Source organism: Coregonus clupeaformis, unplaced genomic scaffold (assembly GCF_020615455.1).
Source record: "Coregonus clupeaformis isolate EN_2021a unplaced genomic scaffold, ASM2061545v1 scaf0123, whole genome shotgun sequence".
Taxonomy (NCBI): domain Eukaryota; kingdom Metazoa; phylum Chordata; class Actinopteri; order Salmoniformes; family Salmonidae; genus Coregonus; species Coregonus clupeaformis.
The window spans coordinates 282,681-295,000 of NW_025533578.1; the positions used below are offsets into that span (position 1 = coordinate 282,681).

At 46.1% G+C, this 12,320-nt stretch overlaps 1 protein-coding gene across 1 annotated transcript in view; it reads left to right on the forward strand.

The window, feature by feature from the left end:
• LOC121574709 (dedicator of cytokinesis protein 3) overlaps window positions 1-12,320 on the forward strand; it is a 345,949-nt gene that overhangs the window by 259,617 nt on the left and 74,012 nt on the right. The window contains exons 10-12 of the mRNA XM_045213536.1: window positions 5,180-5,261; window positions 5,807-5,867; window positions 7,385-7,532. Coding sequence (XP_045069471.1) covers window positions 5,180-5,261; window positions 5,807-5,867; window positions 7,385-7,532 — 291 coding nt within the window. The remainder of the gene's footprint in view (window positions 1-5,179; window positions 5,262-5,806; window positions 5,868-7,384; window positions 7,533-12,320) is intronic.

A 12,320-nucleotide genomic window follows, 5' to 3' on the forward strand; every position in this document is an offset into this window, starting at 1 on the left:
CACGCCAGGACTTATCCCGGCTCCAGGGGGAGCCAGAAACCAGGCGGGTCCAAGAAGAGTACACCAGGAGGGGGAAACTCGACAGTGTTACCGGTGTGGGGAGATGGGACATATCTCCTGGCAGTGTGGGAAACCAGCCGATGAACCTATGCCCACTGCGGAGTCCTCCAGCTCAGCACCCACACACCGTTTTGCCTCACGCTTGGGAGTCGTAGATGGCGGCCCAGATCGACCCCCACCTGCCCGGTAACTGTGAATCACCATGATGTGGAGGCCTTACTGGATTCTGGTAGCCGGGCCACCCTGGTGCGTAAGGATTTGGTGGGCCCAACGTGTCTGACCCCGGGGAAAAGTCCTCCCAGTTTCCTGTGTCCATGGAGACACCAGAGAATACCCCATTACTGAACTTACAATGACCAGCACACGGGGAACCATACACACGACGGCGGGGGTGGTTGATTCCCTCCCCGTCCCTGTCCTAATTGGACGAGACTGCCCAGCCTTTTACCCACTCTGGAGAGAGTCTCAGGAGAGGATAACCCGAGTACTGGAAACGGAGAGGCAAGACTCATCCTGGGAAGGCTCGGTGCAATCCTCCGAGTTACTCACTCCCGCCCGGGCTCTGATAGGGATGGCAGGTGCCCAGACCGACACAGAGACGGAGCTACAGAATCTGGACAAAGAACTGTCTGGTCTGAAGGGGACCGCTGAGAGGTATCGTTTGTTAAAGCAACAGTTAGACATGAAGACAGAAGAGTTAGATATCCTCCAGGCTAAACTCCAACAGAGCTCCTTCCCTAAGCAACAGGGAGGAGCTGGAGAGGCTGCGCAGGACCATCGAGGAGTGTGAGGAGACCCTGCGCAGTAGTAAGGAGGTCCAGAAGAAGGCAGAGGAGAAGTACAAGGTGTTGGAGAACAAGATGAAGAATGCGGAGGCAGAGAGAGAGAAGGAACTGAAAGCTGCTCAACAGAAGCTAAACTCTGCTAAAACCAAGGCTGATGCGTTCAGTAAGAAACTCAAGGAGAGACAACAGGAGGCTGAGTCCCTGGTCCTAGAGTTGGAGGAGTTGAAGAGAGAGCAGTCTGGCAAGCACCACGGCAATGCGGACGCCCTCTCCCGGCGTGATGCCTTCTTCGCTGCCTTTACCCGACGGGACGTCGGTCCCGAGGAGGGGGATGTGTGATGTCACGAGAGGCTGTGTCCTGGAGGGACGTTACATCCCCCTGAGGTGGCTGCAAACCCAGACAGCTATGGCTCCATCTGCTGGTATGGTCGGGAACTCCACCCCTCTATGGCCAATCTTCCCACGCAGCTGGAAACAAATGAGGAGCTGATGAGCTGAAGGTTTGGGAAGGGAAGAGACACAGTCTCCAACCTGGGCTCTCTGGAGAACAAGAGTGCTGCACGTCCACTTCCATGAGGAATATAAGGATTTGGAGATACTTACCTTTGGGAAATACTCACCTTTGGATATATGCACCTGTGGAAATACGTGAGAGACATTTGGAAGGACTTTTTGCTGGGTTGGCCACTAGCTGCAACGTGGACTACAGTAAGGCTGGGGAAAAGTTATCTGAGCGAGTGAGAATTATGATTTTGGATGTGGAAGAGACATCCCTGAACTGTTAACCCTTAAAGAGCCACAAGAGAACAGAATTTTGTTATATTTTCGTTAATTTCCCAAGACCTATAATAAAATCCTTGTTTTGTTTGAACCTTGTCTCCTTGCACTACTTGAGCAATCCCGCTGAAAGCTGTGTAGCCTCTCGTGACGTCACAGTGTGTAGATTAATAGATAGGCTAGTAGCTTGCTGTTGGTGTGTAGATTAATAGATAGGCTAGTAGCTTGCTGTTGGTGTGTAGATTAATAGATCGGCTAGTAGCTTGCTGTTGGTGTGTAGATTAATAGATAGGCTAGTAGCTTGCTGTTGGTGTGTAGATTAATAGATAGGCTAGTAGCTTGCTGTTGGTGTGTAGATTAATAGATAGGCTAGTAGCTTGCTGTTGGTGTGTGGATTAATAGATAGGCTAGTAGCTTGCTGTTGGTGTGTAGATTAATAGATAGGCTAGTAGCTTGCGGTTGGTGTGTAGATTAATAGATAGGCTAGTAGCTTGCTGTTGGTGTGTAGATTAATAGATCGGCTAGTAGCTTGCGGTTGGTGTGTAGATTAATAGATCGGCTAGTAGCTTGCTGTTGGTGTGTAGATTAATAGATAGGCTAGTAGCTTGCTGTTGGTGTGTAGATTAATAGATCGGCTAGTAGCTTGCTGTTGGTGTGTAGATTAATAGATAGGCTAGTAGCTTGCTGTTGGTGTGTAGATTAATAGATCGGCTAGTAGCTTGCTGTTGGTGTGTAGATTAATAGATCGGCTAGTAGCTTGCTGTTGGTGTGTAGATGCAACAGAAGGTGTATGGCGACATTTATATATTCTGCTGATGGTTTGTCCTTACTGGACCCAACATACAGTATCTGGTATGTAAATATGAAGATTCATGGGTGTCGTCTTCTTTTAGCTGTCTTTGCTTTCTGTTTGTCACTGAGGAGCCGCACGCATGCAGGCATCGGACAAAATATAAATATATTTTAAAAATGTAGACGGTGCATACAGTGTTTGCGTGTGTTTGTGTTTCTGTCAGTCTGTCTGTGTGTGTGTGTGTGTGTGTGTGCGTGTGTGTGTGTGTGCACGCATGTGTGTGTGCGTGTAGGTGTGTGTGTGTTTGCTAGGGATGTGACAAATGTAAGCATTTTCTTAATGTTTAAACAATAAGAAGAAAAAAAACATAAAATGACGTGAATTCACAATTCAGATAATGGTCCTGCGTATGACCACTAGGGGGCAGTGCAGTTCAAGCTACCGCAGTCCTGGCTACCTACCAGACGGCGCTCACCTTTACTGCTGTCACCCATCCACTCAGCCACGATGGTAGTTAATGCTGTTTTAGGTTCTCTGCTGTGTGCCTCTCCTCCATGTTCTCATTGGTCAGTACATGGGACTTCATTTTTTTGTTTACCTTTATTTAACTAGGCAAGTCAGTTAAGAACACATTCTTATTTACAATGACGGCCTACACCGGCCAAACCCGGACGACGCCGGGCAAATTGTGCGCTGCCCTTTGGGACTCCCAATCACGGTCAGTTGTGATACAGCCTGGAATCGAACCAGGGGGTCTGTACCCCCTAGTGGTCATACGCAGGACCATTATCTGAATTGTGAATTCACGTCATTTTATGTTTTTTCTTATCATTTAAACGTTAAAAAAGGCAGTAAAAAAGGCAGTTTAAACGTTAAGAAATGTTGTACGTTTGTCACATCCCTAGTTAAAACTATAATTTTGATATCATGTACAGTGCATTCAGAAATTATTCAGACCTCTTGACTTTTTACGTCTGGCCACATTTTGTTACGTCCTGAGCGCTCTGGAGCAGGTTTTCATCAAGGATCTCTCTGTACTTTGCTCCGTTCATCTTTCCCTCGATCCTGACTAGTCTCCCAGTCCCTGCCGCTGACAAACATCCCCACAGCATGATGCTGCCACCACCATGCTTCACCGTAGGGATGGTGCCAGGTTTCTTCCAGACTTGATGCTTGGCATTCAAAACAAAGATTTCAGTCTTGGTATCATCAGACCAGAGAATCTTGTTTCTCATGGTCTGAGAGTTCTTTAGGTGCCTTTTGGCAAACTCCAAGCGGGCTGTCATGTGCCTTTTACTGAGGAGTGGCTTCCGTCTGGCCACTCTACCATAAATGCCTGATTGCTGCAGAGATGGTTGTCCTTCTGGAAGGTTCTCCCATCTCCACAGAGGAACTCTGGAGCTCTGTCAGAGTGACCATGGGGTTCATGGTCACCTCCCTGACCAAGGCCCTTCTCCCCCGATTGCTCAGTTTGGCTGGGCGGCCAGCTCTAGGAAGACTCTTGGTGGTTCCAAACTTCTTCCATTTAAGAATGATGGAGGCCACTGTGTTCAATGCTGCAGAAATGTTTTGGTACCCTTCCCCAGATATGTGTCTCAACACAATGCTGTCTCGGAGCTCTACGGACAATTCCTTTGACCTCATGGGTTGCTTTTTGCTCTGGCATTATCAACTGTGGGATCTTATATAAACAGGTGTGTGCCTTTCCATATCATGTCCGATCAATTGACTCCAATCAAGTTGTAGAAACATCTCAGGGATGATCAATGGAAACAGGATGCACCTGAGCTCAATTTCGAGTCTCATAGCAAAGGGTCTGAATACTTCTGTAAATAAGGTATTTCTGTTTTTTTTTTTTGTACTACATTTGCAAAAATTTCTAAAAACCTGTTTTCGCTTTGTCATTATGGGGTACTGTGTGTAGATTGATGAGGAAACAAATGTATTTAATCAATTTTAGAATAAGGCTGTAACGTAACAAAATGTGGAAAAAGGGAAGGGGTCTGAATACTTTCCGAATGCACTATATGGTCAGTCCTTGCATCCATAGTGTCACGCCCTGGCTCTGGGGACTCTTGTATGTTGAGCCAGGGTGGTAGATTCGTTGTGTAGTGTCTGTGTTTCATTTTCTATGTTCATATTCTAGGTGATGTGTTTCTATGTTGGCCGGGGTGGTTCTCAATCAGAGGCAACGAGAATCAGCTGTTGCTTGTTGTCTCTGATTGGGAACCATACTTAGGCAGCTGTTTGTGCACTTGTGATTCGTGGGATCTTGTTCCGTGTTGGTTTGTGTATGTTACCGAGGACTTCACGTATCGTTTTGTTGTTTTTGTTCGTGTGGTGAATTTAGAATAAAGTATGTACTCATATCACGCTGCGCATTGGTCTACTCCTTTTGACGATCGTGACACATAGCTCTGTCCATGAGTTTGAGAGTGGTTACATTTCTCCAGACCCATCCCTTAGATGTTTACCAAATCAGTGGCAGGGTGTCCCTTTGTAATTGTTGCAGATTGCCCCTTTAATATGTAATGTAATATGCTGCTGTTCTTAGAGGGTCTCTATCTTTGTGAAGCAATAATGGTTTGGTTTAGAAAATGTATTTTGTATTGTATTATATTGCATGTTTTTATTTCTGGCAATGACTGTTCGAATCCAAAGTGTGTAGTGGGTGATTCTAAATGGTTAGAACTAAACGGCTGTGACTGACATCCCATCACAGGAAATGAAACGTAGCAATAGTAGTTTTTCTTTCTTATTTCAGTGAGAAGTTTATGGTCAGACTGAACAAGAATGGAGGTCCCAAACATCCAGAAAAGGTTGACCGACTGTGTGCTCTCTTCACGGTGAGCTCACCAGACACCCTCCCCCCTCCACCCCACACCCACCCCCTCCACCACAATAGAACCAGACACTTACCCCCGCCACCCCAATAGTATCACAATCAGCATTTATGTGATCATCAAACAATCGTTTCCGTAATGGTATTTTGGCCTCCATCCTCCCTTACATAACTAACTAATGTTTTAACCTCTACTCTGGCCTCCATCCTCCCTTACATAACTAACTAATGTGTTAACCTCTACTCTGGCCTCCATCCTCCCTTACATAACTAACTAATGTGTTAACCTCTTTACTCTGGCCTCCATCCTCCCTTACATAACTAACTAATGTTTTAACCTCTACTCTGGCCTCCATCCTCCCTTACATAACTAACTAATGTGTTAACCTCTACTCTGGCCTCCATCCTCCCTTACATAACTAACTAATGTGTTAACCTCTACTCTGGCCTCCATCCTCCCTTACATAACTAACTAATGTGTTAACCTCTACTCTGGCCTCCATCCTCCCTTACATAACTAACTAATGTGTTAACCTCTTTACTCTGCAGGATCTAAGCAATAAGGACATGAAGCGGGACCTGTATATTGTTTCCCAAGTCATCAGAACTGGTAAGACATGCTGTCTAGAATTTCATTTGGTCTCAGTGAGGGTAAAGCAGTATGCTGTGTCATTTCAGGAAATAGGCTTGGGAGGGATGTCCCTCTCCTCCCGCAATGACAGCAACATCCTAAGTGGCCTCATGTAACTCTGTGTTATCTTTCCTCGGCTGGCCCACCTTTGAGCCCAAATGACAGCTTTTATACAAGGCATGAACACACCAGTTGAGCATACCAGACCCTCTATCTATCCACTGATTCACTTCCTCTGTAAACCTACTCCAGTTTCTAACTGTACACTCTTAGAAAAAAAGGTGCTATCTAGAACCTAAAATGGTTCTTCAGCTGTCCCCATAGGATAACCCTTTGAAGAACCATTGTTGGTTCCAGGTAGAACTATTTAGGTTCCAAGTAGAATCATTTTGGGTTCCATGTAGAACCCTTTCCACAGAGGGTTCTACATGTAAAGCTACTCCAGTACCATATTGTATACAGCACTTCCTCTAGCTTTCTGCTCAAAGTTATTTCCCTACACTAGCTGTCTGCTCAGATCCAGAAGTACAGAACCAATAGCTGTCTGCTCAGATCCAGAAGTACAGAACCACTAGCTGTCTGCTCAGATCCAGAAGTACAGAACCAAGCACCTGAGGTGACGTTTAGGATATGACAGGCACACAGATGAACTGCTGTGACTACAGACAGACAGACAGACAGACAGACAGACAGACAGACAGACAGACTAACTGCTGTGACTACAGACAGACAGACAAGCTGATGTGACTACAGACAGACAGACAGACAGACAGACAGACAGACAGACAGACTAAGCAGTGGTGTGACTACAGACAGACAGACAGACAGACAGACAGACAGACAGACAGACAGACTAAGCAGTGGTGTGACTACAGACAGACAGACAGACAGACTGACTAACTGCTGTGACTACAGACAGACAGACAAGCTGATGTGACTACAGACAGACAGACAGACAGACAGACTAACTGCTGTGACTACAGACAGACAGAGAAGCTGATGTGACTACAGACAGACAGACATAAAGACAGACAGACTAAGCAGTGGTGTGACTACAGACAGACAGACAGACAGACAGACAGACAGACAGACAGACAGACAGACAGACAGACAGACAGACAGACTAAGCAGTGGTGTGACTACAGACAGACAGACAGACAGACAGACAGACAGACAGACAGACAGACAGACAGACTAAGCAGTGGTGTGATTAGATAGCTGAGTCATTCGCATGTATTTATTTACAGTACTGTTCCCCCCGTGTAGCTCAGTTGGTAGAGCATAGCGCTTGCAATGCCAGGGTTGTGGATTCGATTCCCACGGGGGACCAGTATGAAATAAAAGTATGAACATTTATGCACTCACTACTGTAAGTCTCTCTGGATAAGAGCGTCTGCTAAATGACTGAAATGTAAATATCATGACTTGGTATGTACTATATATGTACTACAATATTACGTTGTTCTTACTGTGTGTGTGTGTGTGTGTGTGTGCAGGTCGGATGCTGCTGAATGACTCTAAGAAGGGTCCCCCCCACGTCCAGTACAGAAGGCCATACGGCTGTGCGGTGTTGTCCATGAGCGACGTACTGCAGACCATCTCAGAACTGAAGGAGGAGAAGGACTTTGTGCTCAAAGTCTACACGTGAGTCACATGACATGCAGTCACACACACACACACACTGCTGTACTGTACTCAGTCACGTCCTGATAGCCATCCACCATTAGACTCAGTCACGTCCTGATAGCCATCCACCATTAGACTCAGTCACGTCCTGATAGCCATCCACCATTAGACTCAGTCACGTCCTGATAGCCATCCACCATTAGACTCAGTCACGTCCTGATAGCCATCCACCATTAGACACAGTCACGTCCTGATAGCCATCCACCATTAGACTCAGTCACGTCCTGATAGCCATCCACCATTAGACTCAGTCACGTCCCTGATAGCCGTCCACCATTAGACTCAGTCACGTCCTGATAGCCATCCACCATTAGACTCAGTCACGTCCTGATAGCCATCCACCATTAGACTCAGTCACGTCCTGATAGCCATCCACCATTAGACTCAGTCACGTCCTGATAGCCATCCACCATTAGACTCAGTCACGTCCTGATAGCCATCCACCATTAGACTCAGTCACGTCCTGATAGCCATCCACCATTAGACTCAGTCACGTCCTGATAGCCATCCACCATTAGACTCAGTCACGTCCTGATAGCCATCCACCATTAGACTCAGTCACGTCCTGATAGCCATCCACCATTAGACTCAGTCACGTCCTGATAGCCATCCACCATTAGACTCAGTCACGTCCTGATAGCCGTCCACCATTAGACTCAGTCACGTCCTGATAGCCATCCACCATTAGACTCAGTCACGTCCTGATAGCCGTCCACCATTAGACTCAGTCACGTCCTGATAGCCATCCACCATTAGACTCAGTCACGTCCTGATAGCCGTCCACCATTAGACTCAGTCACGTCCTGATAGCCATCCACCATTAGACTCAGTCACGTCCCTGATAGCCGTCCACCATTAGACTCAGTCACGTCCTGATAGCCATCCACCATTAGACTCAGTCACGTCCTGATAGCCGTCCACCATTAGACTCAGTCACGTCCTGATAGCCATCCACCATTAGACTCAGTCACGTCCTGATAGCCGTCCACCATTAGACTCAGTCACGTCCTGATAGCCATCCACCATTAGACTCAGTCACGTCCTGATAGCCGTCCACCATTAGACTCAAACATAATGGAAGAGGAAACACAATTTCCCAATCAGCAATAAACAACTAATGATAAACTCCTTCTAGCCATAGAGAAATCAACGCATTAAAAGATTGTGAGACGATTATGCCCATGTCATAGCAATCTGGTTGCATTTGTTTTGTGGAGAAGTGCATTTCTAAGGCTTTTTTTTTCTTTGGGAAAATGCAATCACAACAGAAATGGCTAAGTCTTGCTCCGTTTCGCTCATTAGACCCTTATGGGTCCCCGTCACACGGTATAATGTGTTTACTATGGAAATGAAGGGGAAGTTGAAGGCTGACGAAGTCAGAATAGGAGATACACTAACTATGGAACTGCCTGTTGTTAATGTTTTCATTCTCCTTTCTCATTTTCCCCAAGTGAAATTGTTAAGCATTAAGGGTATGTAAAGCACTTTGTGACACATGTTGACGTACGTCACCAGTCATAAGTTTGGACACACCTACTCATTCAAGGGTTTTTCTTAATTTTTTTTACTATTTTCTACATTGTAGAATAATAGTGAAGACATCAAAACTATTGTGGAGGCCAGGTCATCTGATGCAGCACTCCATCACTCTCCCTGGAGGTGTGTTGGGTCATTGTCCTGTTGTCCTGTTGAAAAAGAAATGATAGTCCCACTAAGCCCAAACCAGATGGGATGGCGTATCGCTGCAAAATGCTGTGGTAGCCATGCTGGTTAAGTGTGCCTTGAATTTTAAATAAATCACAGACATTGTCACCAGCAAAGCACCCCCACAGCATCACACCTCCTCCATGCTTTATGGTGGGAACCACACATGCAGAGATCATCCGTTCACCTACTCTGCGTCTCACAATGACACGGCGGTTGGAACCAAAAATCTCCAATTTGGTCTCCAGACCAAAGGACACATTTCCACCGGTCTAATGTCCATTGCTCGTGTTTCTTGGCCCAAGCAGGTCTCTTCTTCTTATTGGTGTCCTTTAGTAGTGGTTTCTTTGCAGCAATTCGACCATGAAGGCCTGATTCACACAGACCCTCTGAACAGTTGATGTTGAGATGTGTCTGTGACTTGAACTCTGTGAAGCATTTATTTGGGCTGGAATGTCTGAGGCTGATAACTCTAATGAACTTATCCTCTGCAGCAGAGGTAACTCTGGGTCTTCCATTCCTGTGGCGGTCCTCATGAGAGCCAGTTTCATCATAGTGCTTAATGGTTTTTGCGACTGCACTTGAAGAAACTTTCAAAGTTCTTGTAATGTTGCGTATTGACTGACCTTCATGTCTTAAAGTAATGATGGACTGTCGTTTCTCTTTGCTTATTTGAGCTGTTCTTGCCATAATATGGATTTGGTCTTTTACCAAATAGGGTTATCTTCTGTATACCCCCCCCCCCTACACAACTGATTGTCTCAAACGCATTAAGAAGGAAAGAAATTCCACAAATTAACTTTTAAGAAGGCACACCTGTTAATTTAAATGCATTCCAGGTGACTACCTCATGAAGCTGGTTTACATTTACATTTTTACATTATTTAGCAGACGCTCTTATCCAGAGCGACTTACAGTTAGTGCATACATTATTCTTTTTTTTTTTTCATACTGGCCCCCCGTGGGAATCGAACCCACAACCCTGGCGTTGCAAACGCCATGCTCTACCAACTGAGCTACCTCCCTGCCGGCCATTCCCTCCCCTACCCTGGACGACGCTGTGCGCCGCCCCATTGGTCTCCCGGTTGCAGCCGGCTACAGCAGAGACTGGATTGGTTGAGAGAATGCCAAGAGTGTGCAAAGCTGTCATCAAGGCAAAGGGTGGCTATTTGAAGAATCTCAAATCTCAAATATATTTTGACTTGTTTAACACTTTTTTGGTTACTACATATGTGTTATTTCATAGTTTTGATGTCTTCACTATTATTCTACAATGTAGAAAATAGTAAAAATAAAGAAAAACCCTTAAATGAGTAGGTGTGTCCAAACGTTTGACTGGTAACGTTAGTGTAAGTATGGCTATATAGATACAACATCATAGCCCTGTGGAGAATGGGAGAGGAAGACAGACCAGAACAGGTTGAATCTTCTGTTACCATTGTCACCAAAGGGATTGGCTCAGAGCAGGGGCTGGCAGTGAAGTGGGGGCATTATACTGGCAAATAGCTGAAGTGGAGAAGTGGGCTGGAGGGAACTCTGTCAATCTCTATCTCTATCTCTCTATCTCTAATTCTCTTTCTCTCTCTCTCTCTCTCTCTCTCTCTCTCTCTCTCTCTCTCTCTCTCTCTCTCTCTCTCTCTCTCTCCTCTCCCCCCTCTCCCTCTCTCTCTCTCTCCCCTCTCTCTCTCTTTTACTCTCGCTCTCTCTTTCTCTCTCTGATTATGAAAGGTCAGGTGTAATTTGGTAGCAAAGCCTTGTCTTCTATCTGGGTATTAGGATTAGGTACCCTAGGTCTAGGAGATGTTTTAGAGAAGAGACAGAGCCCAGAGTTTTTCTTGGTCAGAACACACGTGGATATTGGCTCTGTGGTGGGTATTTAGATCAGGGGTGTCAAAGGGGGCCAATCCGGCCCACAGGTGGTTTGAGTAAAACATTTCAATATACTTTAAAATGACTAAAACCAAATGGAAACTGTGTAGAAATAATAATGGACCTCCAGTCATACAGTTTCTTGACTGTGTCCAGCTCGCTAATAATCACCTAAATTAAAGCTAGACAGACAGGGAGCATCAAAAAATGGCAAAAACGATGGTTAGAGGATTTTCATTTTTACGGCGAGGAAATGTAACCAATTTTCAGTGCAGCCTTTCGGACCTCGTTGAAGACCGACTGCGGCCCCCCCGGTTTAGATACGGCATCACACTCTCTTTTAGGAGTGGATATTGGCTCTGTGGTGGGTATTTGGTTTAGATACTGTATGAGATTTTCTCAGCAGTGGATATTGGCTGGTGTGCTTCAGAGGTGAGATGAGAGGCAGTCCGTGGAGTCTCCGCTGCCCCTCTCTCTCACACACACACACACATGAACACACCACACACACACACATGCGCACACACACACACACACACACACACACACACACTCTGACCCCCAGCCCCTACCCAGCATGCCACCATTCACACTTTTATATACTCTGTTGCTTTCCAGTAAGGTGTAAGTGATCCTACCCAGAGTGCTATGCAGCACAGCCAGCCCACCCGCCCAGGACTCTCAGCGGGACAGATCCATATCACTGAGATCATGCGGCGAAGAGTGGCCGTGTTTGTGTGTTGTGTATGTTGTGTGTGTGTTTATGTTGTGTGTGTGTGGGGGTGTGTGTGTGTGTGTTTGTGTGTGTGTGTGTGTGTGTGTGTGTGTGTGTGTGTGTGTGTGTGTGTGTGTGTGTGTGTGTGTGTGTGTGTGTGTGTGTGTGTGTGTGTGTGTGTGTGTGTGTGTGTGTGTGTGTGTGTGTGTGTGTGTGTGTGTGTGTGTGTGTGTGTGTGTGTGTGTGTGTGTGTGTGTGTGTGTGTGTGTGTGTGTGTGTGTGTGTGTGTGTGTGTGTGTGTGTGTGTGTGTGTGTGTGTGTGTGTGTGTGTGTGTGTGTGTGTGTGTGTGTGTGTGTGTGTGTGTGTGTGTGTGTGTGTGTGTGTGTGTGTGTGTGTGTGTGTGTGTGTGTGTGTGTGTGTGTGTGTGTGTGTGTGTGTGTGTGTGTGTGTGTGTGTG